The following is a 13485-nucleotide window of genomic DNA, read 5'->3' on the forward strand; positions in this document are numbered from 1 at the left end:
GTGGTTTTCTGTGTATTCTCCTGTGATGTATGTTTTTCAAAATCATTTTGTGTATTTCTATTGTAGTTTTGTATTTTATTGAAGTCATTTATGGGTTTTGTCGCCATTTCATGCATTTCTATGACCATTTAGTTTCTTTTTTGAAGATTACTTTATGGTCATACATAGTGAGGCATACATGACATTCTTCCTGTCATTTTGTGTATTTTTAATTGTGTGTGTGTGTGTGTGTGTGTGTGTGTGTGTGTGTGTGTGTGTGTGTGTGTGTGTGTGTGTGTGTGCGTGCGTGCGTGCGTGTGTGCGTGTGTGCGTGTGTGTGTGTGTGTGTGTGCGTGTGTGTGTGTGTGTGTGTGTGTGTGTTTCTCTGTGTTCTCCTGTGATTTTAGTTTTTAAACTTATTTTGTGTATTACTATACGATTTTTGTGTTTTATTGGAGTTATTTGTGGGTTGTTGTTGCCATGTTGTGTGTTTTGTGCCATGTTGATGATGTTATGCATTTCCATTGTCATTTAGTTCCTTTTTGAAGATTACTTTATGGTCATATAATGATGTACATGACATTCTTCATCTGTGTTTCTGTCACCTGTTTATTGTTGTGTGTTACTGGAATTATTTTGTGTGTTTTATATGTTATTTAGAGTAATTTGTTTATTTTTACTGTAGTTCTGTGTGTAATCAGAGTCATTATGTGCAAGTTTTGTTGCCATTTTGTGTGTTTCTAGAGTTATTTTGCTTTATTTTTTTTCAAGCCAGTTTATGCATTTGTATTGTCATTTAGTTTATTTATTTATTTATTTATTTTAAGGTTATTTTGTCACAAATACGGTGAAATGCCATACATTAAATTCTTTGTGTGTTCTTGGAGCAATTCTGTATGTTTTGTTGCCAGTTTGGCTGTTATTGGAATCATTTTTGGTATTTTGTGTCTTTTTGGAGTATCTGTGTGCCTTTTTGTTTTCATTTTGTGTATTTTCCTGTCATTTCTGTATGTTTTTAGATTTATTCTGTGCATTTGCTCAGCTTGCTTATAAGAATAAGTGTTGTCATGGTAACGTAAAAGTTTACCGTGATTATCTTAGCTACAGATTAAGTCCCTTTGCCATTCTCTTTCTAGCTTTCTTGTAATTAAATTACTTTAATATCATTTAAATAAAATAAGTAAATACATAAAAATATATACAGGCGACTGTGGATCTGGTGTAGAGGGGTCATCTTCTGATTGAGAGGTTTGGGGTTTGATTCCTGGTCTATGTGTCGAAATGTCCTTAAAATGAAGTGTCCAAACCTTGAAGAATGATGAGAGGATGTAAAGTCTGATATAAGATTAGGTAATCTTTTTTTGTTTAGTGTGACAACACCTTTGGAGTATGTAACACCTTTCAAACATCCACTTTTTTATTTACTGGTAATTCTTGGAGAAGTTTTCCCTCAAGGTGCTGCATGTAACCACTTACTGACGTAACGATACAGCTGTGGAGACATGTCATTTTACAGCTGCAAAGAATGATGAAATGTGACCAATATTATTCCCAAATAGTACCTGCCAAATAAACTGGGTGTGGTGTATATAGAGACAATATAGTCATTCAAAAAAAAGCAATTTTTTTTTTTTTTTTTGTAAATCATACTTTGCTCTTTAGTATTTATTTGTAATTCTTGGTAAAGCATTGCCTGTAGCAGTTTGTGCATTCCTCCATTAAATGTTACATTTAAATGATAAAGTCATTACTATTGTGACTGACAGTTTATCAACACATAAACCTTTGTAATTAATAAGAACAAAAGTTTTCTTGTAATGTGTTTTTGTGAAAAGAATATAAATGAATGGGTGAAAGGAAACTGCACTTACAACAAATAAAATAATAATAATAATAATAATAATAATAATAATAATAATAATAATAATAATAATAATAATAATAATAATAATAATAATAATAATAATAATAACCATTCCAGAAATCTTAGCGCAAAGCAAACTTTAAAAGAATGGGTTTTTGTTTCCAGTCCAGACTCTTTTCTTTGACCTGGTTTGCACCATTATTGATTAGCTTTAAATACTCCAAAAAAGGATGTGTTCAGTTTAGCTGGATCTCCAAATTTACTGTATGGGGTATTTGATTTGTTGCTTTTCACTGTGTGTGAACTGGCAACCTGAACAGTGTGAGGATGGGTTGCCACGTTTGCTAATAAAAATTCACTCTAAGAAATCCCACATTCTAAAATAGTGTGGAATTGAAATCCAACTGCAGAGTTCAACACCAAAAGCCCAAATTGTTTTACTGTAAGTTTTATCATCGGTTATGCAAATTGGACAAATGCAGCCATGGACTGCCTGAAAGATGAGATAAAGATGAAAATAAGTCGTTTTTTTTTTTTTTTTATTTAGTTTTATGGGGGAGGGTTGCATATTTTGTATGACTAAACTTTTGTGTGTCATTTTATAGATTTTTTTTTGTTTGTTTGTTTGTTTGTTTTTTTCATTTTAAATTTCAGTACGTGTTGCTTAAAACTAAATTAACTGTAGAGACACACAAAAAAGCATACCTGGCTATAACATTATGCTTTTGTAATTCTGGGAATTATACTGGGATGGGTCTGTTGCTTCACATCTTTATCCTTGATATTTATTCATTTATTTATTTTTACTAAAATTGTCTCAACTACCGCTGATTTCCCGTGCACCAGTTAACCAATTTAACCAATCAGATCAATCGGTATCTCTACAGGTTTTCACAGCCTCAGTTTATCTGCTGTGTCTTACTGGCCTTCATCATCATCATCATTGGAAAAAAAAACTTTCACAGCAGATTTTATATGATAATGTAATTAATTATTTCAGTTTGATAAGATAAGGCTGTAAATAGCAGTTTTACTGTGTTTCTTTGCTTCTGTTCTGAGTATATCAAAGTGTATTTGTGAGGCGCTTCTCGTCAATAAAAGGGAATAAAACAGAGCTTAAAGTGCCTGATGTCTCATGTTTGATGAGACATTGTGTATATATTTAGTGATTTATTTTATTTTATTTTTTTATTTTCTCATCTGAAACTTTGATTTAAAGGGTCGAATAAATATAAGGCCACGTGACGTGCGCGTGAAGGACTTTATAAAGTGTAATCACTTGTGAAAACATTCCCAATGAACACAATCTGAGGGTGAAATGGAAGATTGAACTAAAGTAAAACGCGTGTTTACAAAACGGGTATAATGTGCATCCACTGATTGGCTGTTTCAGTTTAAAGTAAAGTCATGCTTGTTTTTGTCAGACGTGTTCACGTGATGCAGGTATGATGGAACACCATGTGGGTCGCTCTAATCCTGCCCTGCAGCCAATCAGAAGCATCAGCCTCACCAGCGATGGCCGCCGGTGGCGCGTAACGCTTGATCAGCCCGCAGTGAGTTACCTATAAAGGCCTTTTGTATAAGAGGAAAACTGAGAGTTAACGAGATTCAGGAAATCATCACCAACTATCAAAATAGACGTGGATATAGGCTCCATTTGTTGGTCCACGTCTGTGCGTAAAAACGCATGCACGATCCTTGGAATAAAGTTGCGTCTGTGCAGTCAATAGCTTTTATAAAACCACACCCTTGAGATGTCACATTTGTTCATCAAGTTTACTATATTTACGCTGATATATAGGATAGCAGTGATTATCTAACAAAGATACAAGTGTTTCACGTCGGCCACAGATGGATGCCAGACACACGGCAGCCCCACTGAAACCTTCCAGGAGTGGATACACAAAAACTGCTCATATGATACCTGTAACATGTCCAATCCAGTAATAGGTAAAAAGAAAGCTTTAAGTGTTTTATACCTCGCTGCTTTTACTCTCAAATGACTTGGAGCTCCTTTTCCTCATCACGATTTAAGTTTGGGCGCAGTGACATGGGCCTCCTTAACCCCGGAATACTCCTCTCCTTGTGTTGACATACAGCCCCAAAGGTAGCTGTCAGTCTGCCCTGTCCGGGAATCACAGGGCTATTCATCACTGTCTGACAGGTGTGTGTGTGGGAGGAAAGCATGGTTGGTGGCCCGGATGACGTCCACGGGTCTGAGTGAAGGTGTCTGACATCAGGATGAGGAGGAAAGCAGTGAAATGGAGAAGTAAACTCTTATTATTAACCCTTTCATTGTAGTCATGGAAATTAGTGACTGGCATTCATGTGTATTTTTATTTTAAGTTTTTATCTCTTCATCTCCTTGATTTCGTGTTTTTTTTAATTATTATTATTTTGACTCTTAAGGTTCTTAAAAATCAATCATCATTCGTGCATAAAAGCTCGAAAACCAACCATTTGCAGTGCAACCTAATACAATTATCCATTACTTTCCATTACTTAGTTTGCATTTTTCTATTCTGAGCAACCTTTGAAAAAATTGGAGATATTTTGTATGTGTTTCAAGTCATAAAAGTATATTTACAATCGTTATTCGTGCGTAAAAGTTACAAAACTAACCATTTGCAGTGGAACAGAATAGTTATCCAGTACTTTCCATTACATATTTAGCTTTTTTATATTCTGATCAACCTATAAAAAAATGTGAAGATATTTTTCACGTGTTTGAAGTCATAATATGCGTAAATGCGAAACATGTGATTCAGTCATAAAGATGTTCAATATAAACCGGAACAAAGAAAAAAAAACATGTAAGATTTTTTTTTTATATAATTCTTACAACCGAATTATAATTTATTATTAGCCTACTATTAAAATATAGAACTTTATTACAGGCACATTGTTAAAATTCATCTGCTTTTTTTTTTTATAGAAATAAACTATAGAACTTTAGAAATAAAATAAAATCACCAATTAATATAATGCCTGATATGTTTTAATGTTTTCTCATCGTAACAATCAAACAAATAAAGACATGTACATTTCTGTTGAAGACCAAACGCTCCTTTCAGTCCCACAAGGCCACACTGGAAAAGCGTCTGAAGAATCGGATATCCTCAAAAGTGCAGATAACTCTTACCTTTATACAAACACAGCAAAAGACACAAAACAAAACACAACAAGCGGGGTTTCGATAACATTCGTGCCAGTTTCCGATCATCACTGCAGAGGTAGGAAGTGTCATTTAGTCCGTTTGTACCTCGAAGGTGTCCAAACAAACACAAAAAGGAAAACATTCACTTGTTTCCTCATTGTTTTTTCAAAACGCAAATGGTGATTTTTGTGCCTTAATTATAGAAATGTCAATTGGACTCAAGGGCAAAAAAAAAAAAAAAAAAAAATCCAATTTTATTGTTGAGAGAATTGGAAATATTTCATTTCCAAATCATAGGTCCCATCATCAAATCTCCTCTGTTTTGATTTTTTGTATTCGATCATTTTTAACATCATATAAGATCGAATTGCATTGGATGTTTTGGTGATCACACAATATGTTTTCAAAGAAAAAAGTTCAGACCCCAGAGATCAATTCAAGATGAGTCCCTCGGGTCTCCACCGGAAATAGCCTGTAAGGTTATTCTAATTCTTGGAAGACAGTTAAAAAAAAAATGAAGAGAATAAATAAGTCACTGGTTCTACTGGTTCCCAGCACACGCAGAGAGTGTCCACGCTGGGAGGCAGTATGCGTACGGGTAATAGTAGGAGGGCTGCAGGGAGAGCAGCGGAGGCCTGAGGATCTCCCCCGGGCTGTACTGTCTCTGGTCGTCCCGGACCAGAACCTTCACCGCCACCTTCTTAGCAGCCGGGGTCGAAGCCATGAGGTCCGCGGCCATTTGCCGACGTTTGGTCTTGTAGCGGCGGTTCTGGAACCAGATCTTGACCTGAGTCTCAGTGAGTTTGAGGGAGGAGGCCAGGTCGGCCCGTTCCGGACCGGAAAGATACCGCTGATGGTTGAAGCGACGCTCGAGCTCGAAGACTTGAGCGTGAGAGAAGGCGGCACGAGAGCGCTTCTTCCGCTGCTTTATGGGCTGATCCGGGTTCTTCTCGTCAGGGGTGCTGCAGTCTGTATGTGTGGGACAAAGAAACACCACTTTAGGTTCAAAAATCAACATGTCCTGATGTTTTTCTTTTGTTATTTCCGATATAAACAGAGCTATCAATAATACAGGCATTTACGCACAATGGAACGTATGCCAATTAATACATAATTGACATTAATATTATTGTAACGTCTCAAATGTACAAAACTGTCACTGAACACACACAGAAGTTTGTTTCTGATCCATAAATAATGGATTTTATTTACGATGAACATCAAAAGTAGATGTGTGTTTCAGTTTACACACATCTGTCAATCTTTTTTGTTCCTTCATTTCTGTTATTGTTTTACATGTGAAATTTGTTCCAACTTCGTATTAGAATAGCATGATACATTTCCTGTTATTTATTTTTTATCATTTATTTATTTATTTGCATATACAAAATATTTTTTAAATCCAGCCTTTATAACATAACTGTGCTGGTAGAGGTTAAGAGGACCACAGATTCTTATAAAGCCACCTCACCAATTGCAACAATACAAGTATAATGATTTTACAACAACGCAACAGATGAATCCAAAAAAATAAACTTTCACTGTTATACATATTGGCTTGTTTCAGTCTATCGTAAGATTGTAGTAATCTTAGTTTTCATACAGTAGACTACAATACAACAAAACGAGGCTTATCTAATGCTGTTATTGCGTGTTCATTAATATTCCATGCGAGTCCTAACCTGTAAATCTGATTTGAAGCATGTATTGCCTTATCAATGGTCTTAATCTTCTTTCTTTGTTCTTTTCTTTTTTTACAACATAATTTACAATATAAATGATATCATTATACTCTTTTTATAGTCACTGAGTTTTAAAAACCGGTCTCCAATATTAAAGAGGCTGTACTTTGATCAGTGGGATTTCTAGTAATAATACTCTGGACGTGAAAGGCCTGCAAAGTTTACCCAACAGTCGATTGTGTGATTAGTTTGAGCACGAGTCTTCAATCCTACGTGCTGAGCAGCATTTTACAACATCAATAGAATGAATAAATAAAGAACTCTTGTATTCACTTCACACAAGTATTATTTTACCTGTGGGATTTAGTTTTCCTTCGTGCGTAAAAGCGTGCGTAAAAGCTGATACGATGAGAAGGAGTTTGGCCTTTTTTTCCTGTTACTTCCGGGTGTTATTCTTGAACAAAATGTATATATTTTTTAAATAGTCTGTCCTCCACATACCTTTATGTTAACATGTGCAGTCAATTTGAAGATTATTCACTGAAACTGGATTTAATTCATTGTGTTTATCTTCCAGATTATGACGTAAATCATTGGATAAATCCCAGTGTATGACGTTCAACCCTCAGTTAAAAAATCAGTTCATTATTACCTGTGTAAATTATCATGGTGTGACATGTTTTTTTAAAGTTGTTTTTGATCATTTTCAACATGAGAAATGTTTTAAGCTTCAAATGGGCCGTTTTTGTAAACTATAGCGGTCTGTGTTGTTTTATATTAGCTTGTGGTTAAACTTAAAATACTAAATGCATTTGTAATACATGAAAATTGTTAAAATTTTAACTTTTTAATGATGTTTTATTTTTATAATAATGAGTAAAGTCCGAAAATGTTTCAAGGAATCAGAGAATTCGCCAATGGAGCATATTTTTTCCACAAACACTCAACTGCATCCAATTCCTTTTAAACTTTACGCAGCTGCAGGAGTCAGATACAAATCTGTATCTAATGCAGATGTGTCTGTTTTAAAGCCAGATGTTGAAATCATAACGTTTGTTTTGACTGTATTCAAAGTTGTTTTGTTTTTTTTTGTTTGTTTTTTGCGTGTTTCCATGACTTTTTGTCCACACAGTAGAACATGAGTGCCTACCCGTTCCGTTATGAGGCTCGCTGTCACTCTTGGTGTTGTCTGCGGCTGCAGATGACTCCAGGTCCGTCTCCTCCGGGACGTCAGACCCCGCAGGGTCTCCGTCCTTAATCTCCGACTTGCACATGACAGACGTTTTCCCGTCGTTGTCGTCACTGAGTCCTGAGTCTGAATCGTAACTTTTCGGCTCGGTGGTGGACTCACACGCCTCTCCGTCATCGTCTCTCCTCGACGCGCCGTCGTCCACGTCCCCGAATATTTTCCAGCACGCAGTCTTGGAGAAACACACGTCGTCCAAATCCGGTAAATGTCTGCACTCGTCCTTCTTGTTTAGAATCGCTTGGATCGAGAAAGGCATCAAGGAGTTGCCACGAACTGCCATTTTTTTTCTTCTTTCTTTTAAAACAAAGCTTACTCTGTCTAAAAGTTGACTGGTTCAGTCCATCCACATGTTAGACTACTTGATCCGTGCAGATGTGATCGTTCCTGGTCTCATCCTGAAGTCTCTGCTGCTACATCCGGACGCGCGATGCTGCTCCAGCGCATAGTTGAGCCTCTCAGCGCGCCTCTCTCCTTCTCCTGCCCTTATCACAACACGCACATTCTGCTGCTCGTAGCCTCACCTGTGACAGACAGCCAATAGTCAACCCCTCCCATTGGGCCAAAACAGGACGAAAGACGCTTTTCTATTGGCCATTGTATACGTCATGTTGCGTTCAGTTAGATGGAGAGAGAGAGAAAAAGAAAAGTTTGTGGGAAACCTTAAACTAGCTTGGTGTGTTTTTTAACCACAAAAACTGAATAATAGTGCTTTTTATGATAAGCAATAACGTTTTTACAATTTAACAAAAGAAGAAGAATTTTAAAAGTCAGATATGCGTATTTTACTTTAGTTTTAGTCGGTTATAGGCCGTGCGTAAAAGTTTCCAATCACAAAAGACAGAAGCAAAACTGCGCAGTTTCCCTGCATCACCCAAATGCACCATCAACACAATGAAATTACAGGAATCTGAAAATCTGCATTTAACCATTTATCTTCCGTTAAGGACCGTGCAAGGTTTTAGAGCGTACGAAAGAACGACTGAGACCAAACTCGTACCTTTGTTTTTTAATCTTTAACGCTTATTTTTCATGTTTTCTATGTGGAAACCTTACACACAGGTAGGCCTATTACACAACAATGCAACAACATTCTATAGATGATGAGCGGAAGACATCGAGATCATAATTTAAGGGTGTAACTGGGAGTCAAACATGGTTTCAGTCACACGCTTAATCAAAAATTCCTTTCTCAAGTGTTTGGCGATGGATTTTTATTTATTTATTTATTTATTTATTCATGATTGAAAGTGATCCATGTGTTATTATGCTGCATAATGTAACACATTCCAGGTTTTGCACATATTATTATTTTAACGGTGTGATGTTTTAAGTCTGACAAACATCTTTGCTGCAGATCTGCATCATGACCTTTGCTGTCTAACAACATTTCCTGGACCACAAAACCTCCAGAAGGCCTTTCAATATAATATTATTCAACATAGTGATTATTTTAAGTGATTTTGCAAAAATAATAAACCAATTTATGTTTAATTACTGTAATACAATTTCTTGTAAATATTTAAAGATTAAAATAATTTTTTAATAAATTTTAAAAATAATTATAATGAGTTTGTCAGAACAAAAGTGACATTATTAAGGCCATTAATAAAATGAATCATAAAACCAATTAAGAATAAATTGCTATTTTGATTGTAGATATATTGAAAAAAAAAATTCGTGTCATTTTTTTATTGCTAAAATCAAAGAAAAAACTTCATCTCTGTCATATAAACAAATCTTACAGCTTTTGCACACGTTTGATTATTAAAGAGGTGAATCATTTATTACAAAAAGGCAAAAGCTAAAAAATAACTGTAGATGGTAAAAATAAAAAATAAATAATTAAAAATAAAAAAAAAAGCGTTTTGCCAATTTGTCCAATTTTATTTGACATGTTTATTATTTTACACATCACAGCAAATATCGTAAAATGCTTTTAAAGTCTAATAACACTTATCTTGTCCCGTTAATCCATTTAAAAATGAAAATAAGATTTTAAAAGTTAAAAATTTAATTACAACAAATACAACTACATCAATTGCCATAAACCAAATAGGTTTTATCCAGTTTGGCTACAGTTGGTAAACGCAATTAAATGTTAAATTGAAAAAATAAATAAATTGATTAAAATTATGAATAACCCTTGAAAGTGGGTAAAATAATGATAATATGAATGTAGTGTGTGAGTTGGTGGTGGTCAGAGGGGCCGATGGCGTACTATGGCAACCTCGCTTCCGTCAGCCTGCCCCAGGGCAGCTGTGGCTACAACAGTAGCTTACCACCACAAGTGTGGAGTGAAAGAATAATGCCTTAATTCTGTAAAGCGACTTTGAGTTCCCCCCCCCAAAAAAACCCGCTATATAAAATTGATGTATAATAATAATAATAATAATAATAATAATAATAATAATAATAATAATAATAATTATACCTGTGATAAACTGTTTAAAATATAAAATAATAAAACTCACACTCACATCATTCATGGCTGAATTCAACACAGATGGATTAAAACATGCGGTGATGTCTGATAATAATATTTTTTATACCCAAAGCTTTATGAGAAAAGGATGGCACACAAACCACTGCACATCTGGATATGAACGAGTGTCCTTGACCTGCTCTTCTTTTGTGGTGAATGCGTTTTATTTCACACAATCTGTTGTCTTTAAAACGTGTCTATTAAACGAACCGTGTGATGTTGGTAATGGTTTAATTTTCAACTTTTTCATCGAAGTGAGCACAGCAGGAGCTGCACACATGCACGAGCTATAATTTAGTTTCTTTGTGTGTGTTTTTTTAACTGCTTTAAAGTCTGTTACACATAAATACACAGGCTCACAGCGTTATATATCATATTCCTTTGTAATGGATATCATTTGGATAGAGCTGCTTGACTGTAGATTGCGTTTGATGCACACAGCATGACATCATACACAACACAAATGTTTTTACAACGTTACCTTGCACTGTAAACGTTGGAGAGATTTCTGTGAATATTATTATAAAACAGTCAACATTTCCGCTTATTTACAATCATCCCCCCAAAAACCTCCTCCAATAATATTTTCTAAATATTTGTTTTCAAGCCACAGGCAAATTATAGAGCAAAAAAAAAAAAAAAAAAATGAAGCTATAATTATATTTATATTTAAACTAAAAGGGAAAAAAAAACAAAAAACAAAATTAACAGACAACTTAAATTAGTCTTTTATTAGTATTGTTTTAAACCATGCAAGTTTGTTTTTATTTGTTCTTGTGGAAAATAATTGGTCGGAAATATGTGATTTTTATTATTAAAAAAATTCTGCAATGCATTTCTTTTTCCTTCTATGAACACATTGGTAACGTTGTGGATGTGAAAACCAATATAACTCATCTGTGGTGTGACAGGAATATTGCTGTTATAAACATTTTCAATCTAAATATACATTTACATGTCAATTTCAACTATAATCAATACGTGAAATTGAAAATTAAAAGAAACATATGCTGAGTTCATATTATGCAAGAAATATTTTAACAAATAAATTGTAATGTTTCATCAAAAAAAAAAAAAAAAAAAAGCTGGATGCAAAATTTCCACTATGCACAAAAGTCCTAAAACAGAACAGTTGCAGTCGTGTTTCTGTTGGGATTTGGTGTAAAACTCAACAGTTAAAACAATTATAAGATTTATTATAATTAATAGGCCTAACGAAAAGCTTATGCAACTATTAAAATTGTTCTAAAACTCCTTTTGACTCGCTTGTGTTTGTGCACAGACTGCTCCCTCTGCTGGTAACCAGTGGACCTGCACTAGAGCTTGTGGGGAAGATGAGAACTTCACTTATGTCAGTGTTGTCAAAATCATGGCCCGGGGGCCAAATCTGGCCCTTTGCAGCATCCAATTTGTCCCGCAGGTAAAGTAAAACATGAATCATTGTGTAAATGAAAGTCAACAATATTTGCAGGGGCTCACAGTTTTCCCACTGTTTATATCGCATGATTTCAGTCATTTTTATAGTTAAACTGTTGAAAAAAACCCTCTAAATTCTTACAAAATCCTTCAATTTACCTCAAATGATTACATAATATTTTATTCAATTAAGAATAAATTGGTCACAAAATCAAGGAAATTTAAAGTAAAGATCCTGTTATTGGTTGGATATTGTTGTTTTTTTTTACATTTTTAGTATTTTATGTATACGTAAAAGTGCAAACTATGGTACAATGATGTTGAAATGGCTTATTTTCCTCCATAAAACTGTGGCCCTCTTCAGATCAAAGTGTTCCATATTTGGCCCCTGAACTAAAAGGAGTTTGACGCCTCTGACTATGTAAAGACTATTCTGGGAAACGGTTCACTGACTTCTCTTTCAGTCTAAAAACTGACACCATTTCTCCAAATCTCCCAGACTTTTGGTCTGTTTTAACTGTTGGGTGAAACTCCACCTCTTCCCGGTAACAGAAATGAACCTTTAATGGGACATTGGGCCATTATTATTCCTCTGGCCTCCAGCCTTCCTTCTGTCTCCTCTTTCCCTGCCTCTTCTGGTTACTCTAATGTGGTGCTTGAACGTATCTTCCTCAATCCAACAGCATGTCTGTTACTAAGGTGACATCCCTGTCTCTCCCCCTCCTCTTACAATGGTTTAAAGACCAAGGTTCTGCAGTCTACCCCCCCCCATCTTCCTATTGCTGCCAAATTGTGTTCAGATGGAGCAACACATGAGAAGGCACTACTGCCAAGACTCATGTTGCACTAAATGATCCCAAACGCCCTCACGATTTTCACCAAATATCAGCTCTAGACTATGATGGCCCCCTTAATCAAGCTCAGCGTTGGAAAGAGGCAGGATGAGGAGGAGGAGGAGGAAGAGGGGGGTTCCTGCCAGCTTTAACCACACTTTAAGTCACTTAAGTTAGCACTGAGCCCTCCTTCTTATTGAAAGATTATCCTTGCATGCAATGGAGCACTAAAGGAAAGAACCCTGGGGAGTCAACGTTTAATACAGTAATAAAGGCACCAAAATCACGGTTCCTCCTCAACCACTTTTCTGACTATAGTAGTAGGGATGTTACAGTCCAACTAGTGATGATCAACTTTTATCACAGCAGGGACCACACAATTGTGAGTGTCTGATCTGAGGGCCACATTAACAACAATAATGTCAGCATTTAGAATGAAGACCTCTGATACTGGAAAGAACAAAGGCTTTTGTCTTTTTATGTTGTTTTGGCTTAAAAAAAAAACAAACAAAAAATAGTAGTTTTGTGTGTTTTTGTTTTATTTTTATGCAACTTTGTGTCTGTGTGTACTGTACATGCTTACATGCATGCATGTATGATTGCATAAATATGTGTCCTCGTGCAAGATGCACATGTTTAAAATATAAATTTGCTTTTGTTTTAAAAGCACATTATACACAATAAAAGTGTATTATAATGTATTTGTGTGTGCATTTTGATGGTGGTTTCACATTCTGTCATTTGATTTTTTTTTTTGCTGTTTCATATATTTTTCTGTCATTTGATTAATTTGTTATTTTGTGTATTTTTGTAAAAAAAAAAC

General features: G+C 35.2%; 1 protein-coding gene across 1 annotated transcript; it reads right to left on the reverse strand.

Annotated features, from left to right (window-relative positions):
• Positions 1-4854: 4854 nt before the first annotated feature.
• Positions 4855-8437, reverse strand: nkx3-2 (NK3 homeobox 2). Its single transcript, XM_028459525.1, has 2 exons — positions 7833-8437; positions 4855-5969 (listed from the first exon to the last, which is right to left on the reverse strand). Exons 1-2 carry the CDS (start codon positions 8209-8211, stop codon positions 5542-5544), a joined length of 807 nt encoding a protein of 268 aa, XP_028315326.1. The 5' UTR covers positions 8212-8437; the 3' UTR covers positions 4855-5541.
• Positions 8438-13485: the final 5048 nt, after the last annotated feature.

This window comes from Gouania willdenowi, chromosome 10 (assembly GCF_900634775.1).
Source record: "Gouania willdenowi chromosome 10, fGouWil2.1, whole genome shotgun sequence".
NCBI lineage: Eukaryota > Metazoa > Chordata > Actinopteri > Blenniiformes > Gobiesocidae > Gouania > Gouania willdenowi.

Excerpts from the sequence above, each read along its gene's own strand:
- nkx3-2 (XM_028459525.1), bottom strand. The coding sequence starts at position 8,211 with ATGGCAGTTCGTGGCAACTCCTTGATGCCTTTCTCGATCCAAGCGATT. Across the intron at positions 5,970-7,832 it reads CGAGCCTCATAACGGAACGG|ACTGCAGCACCCCTGACGAG; the intron begins GTAGGCACTCAT and ends CCACACATACAG.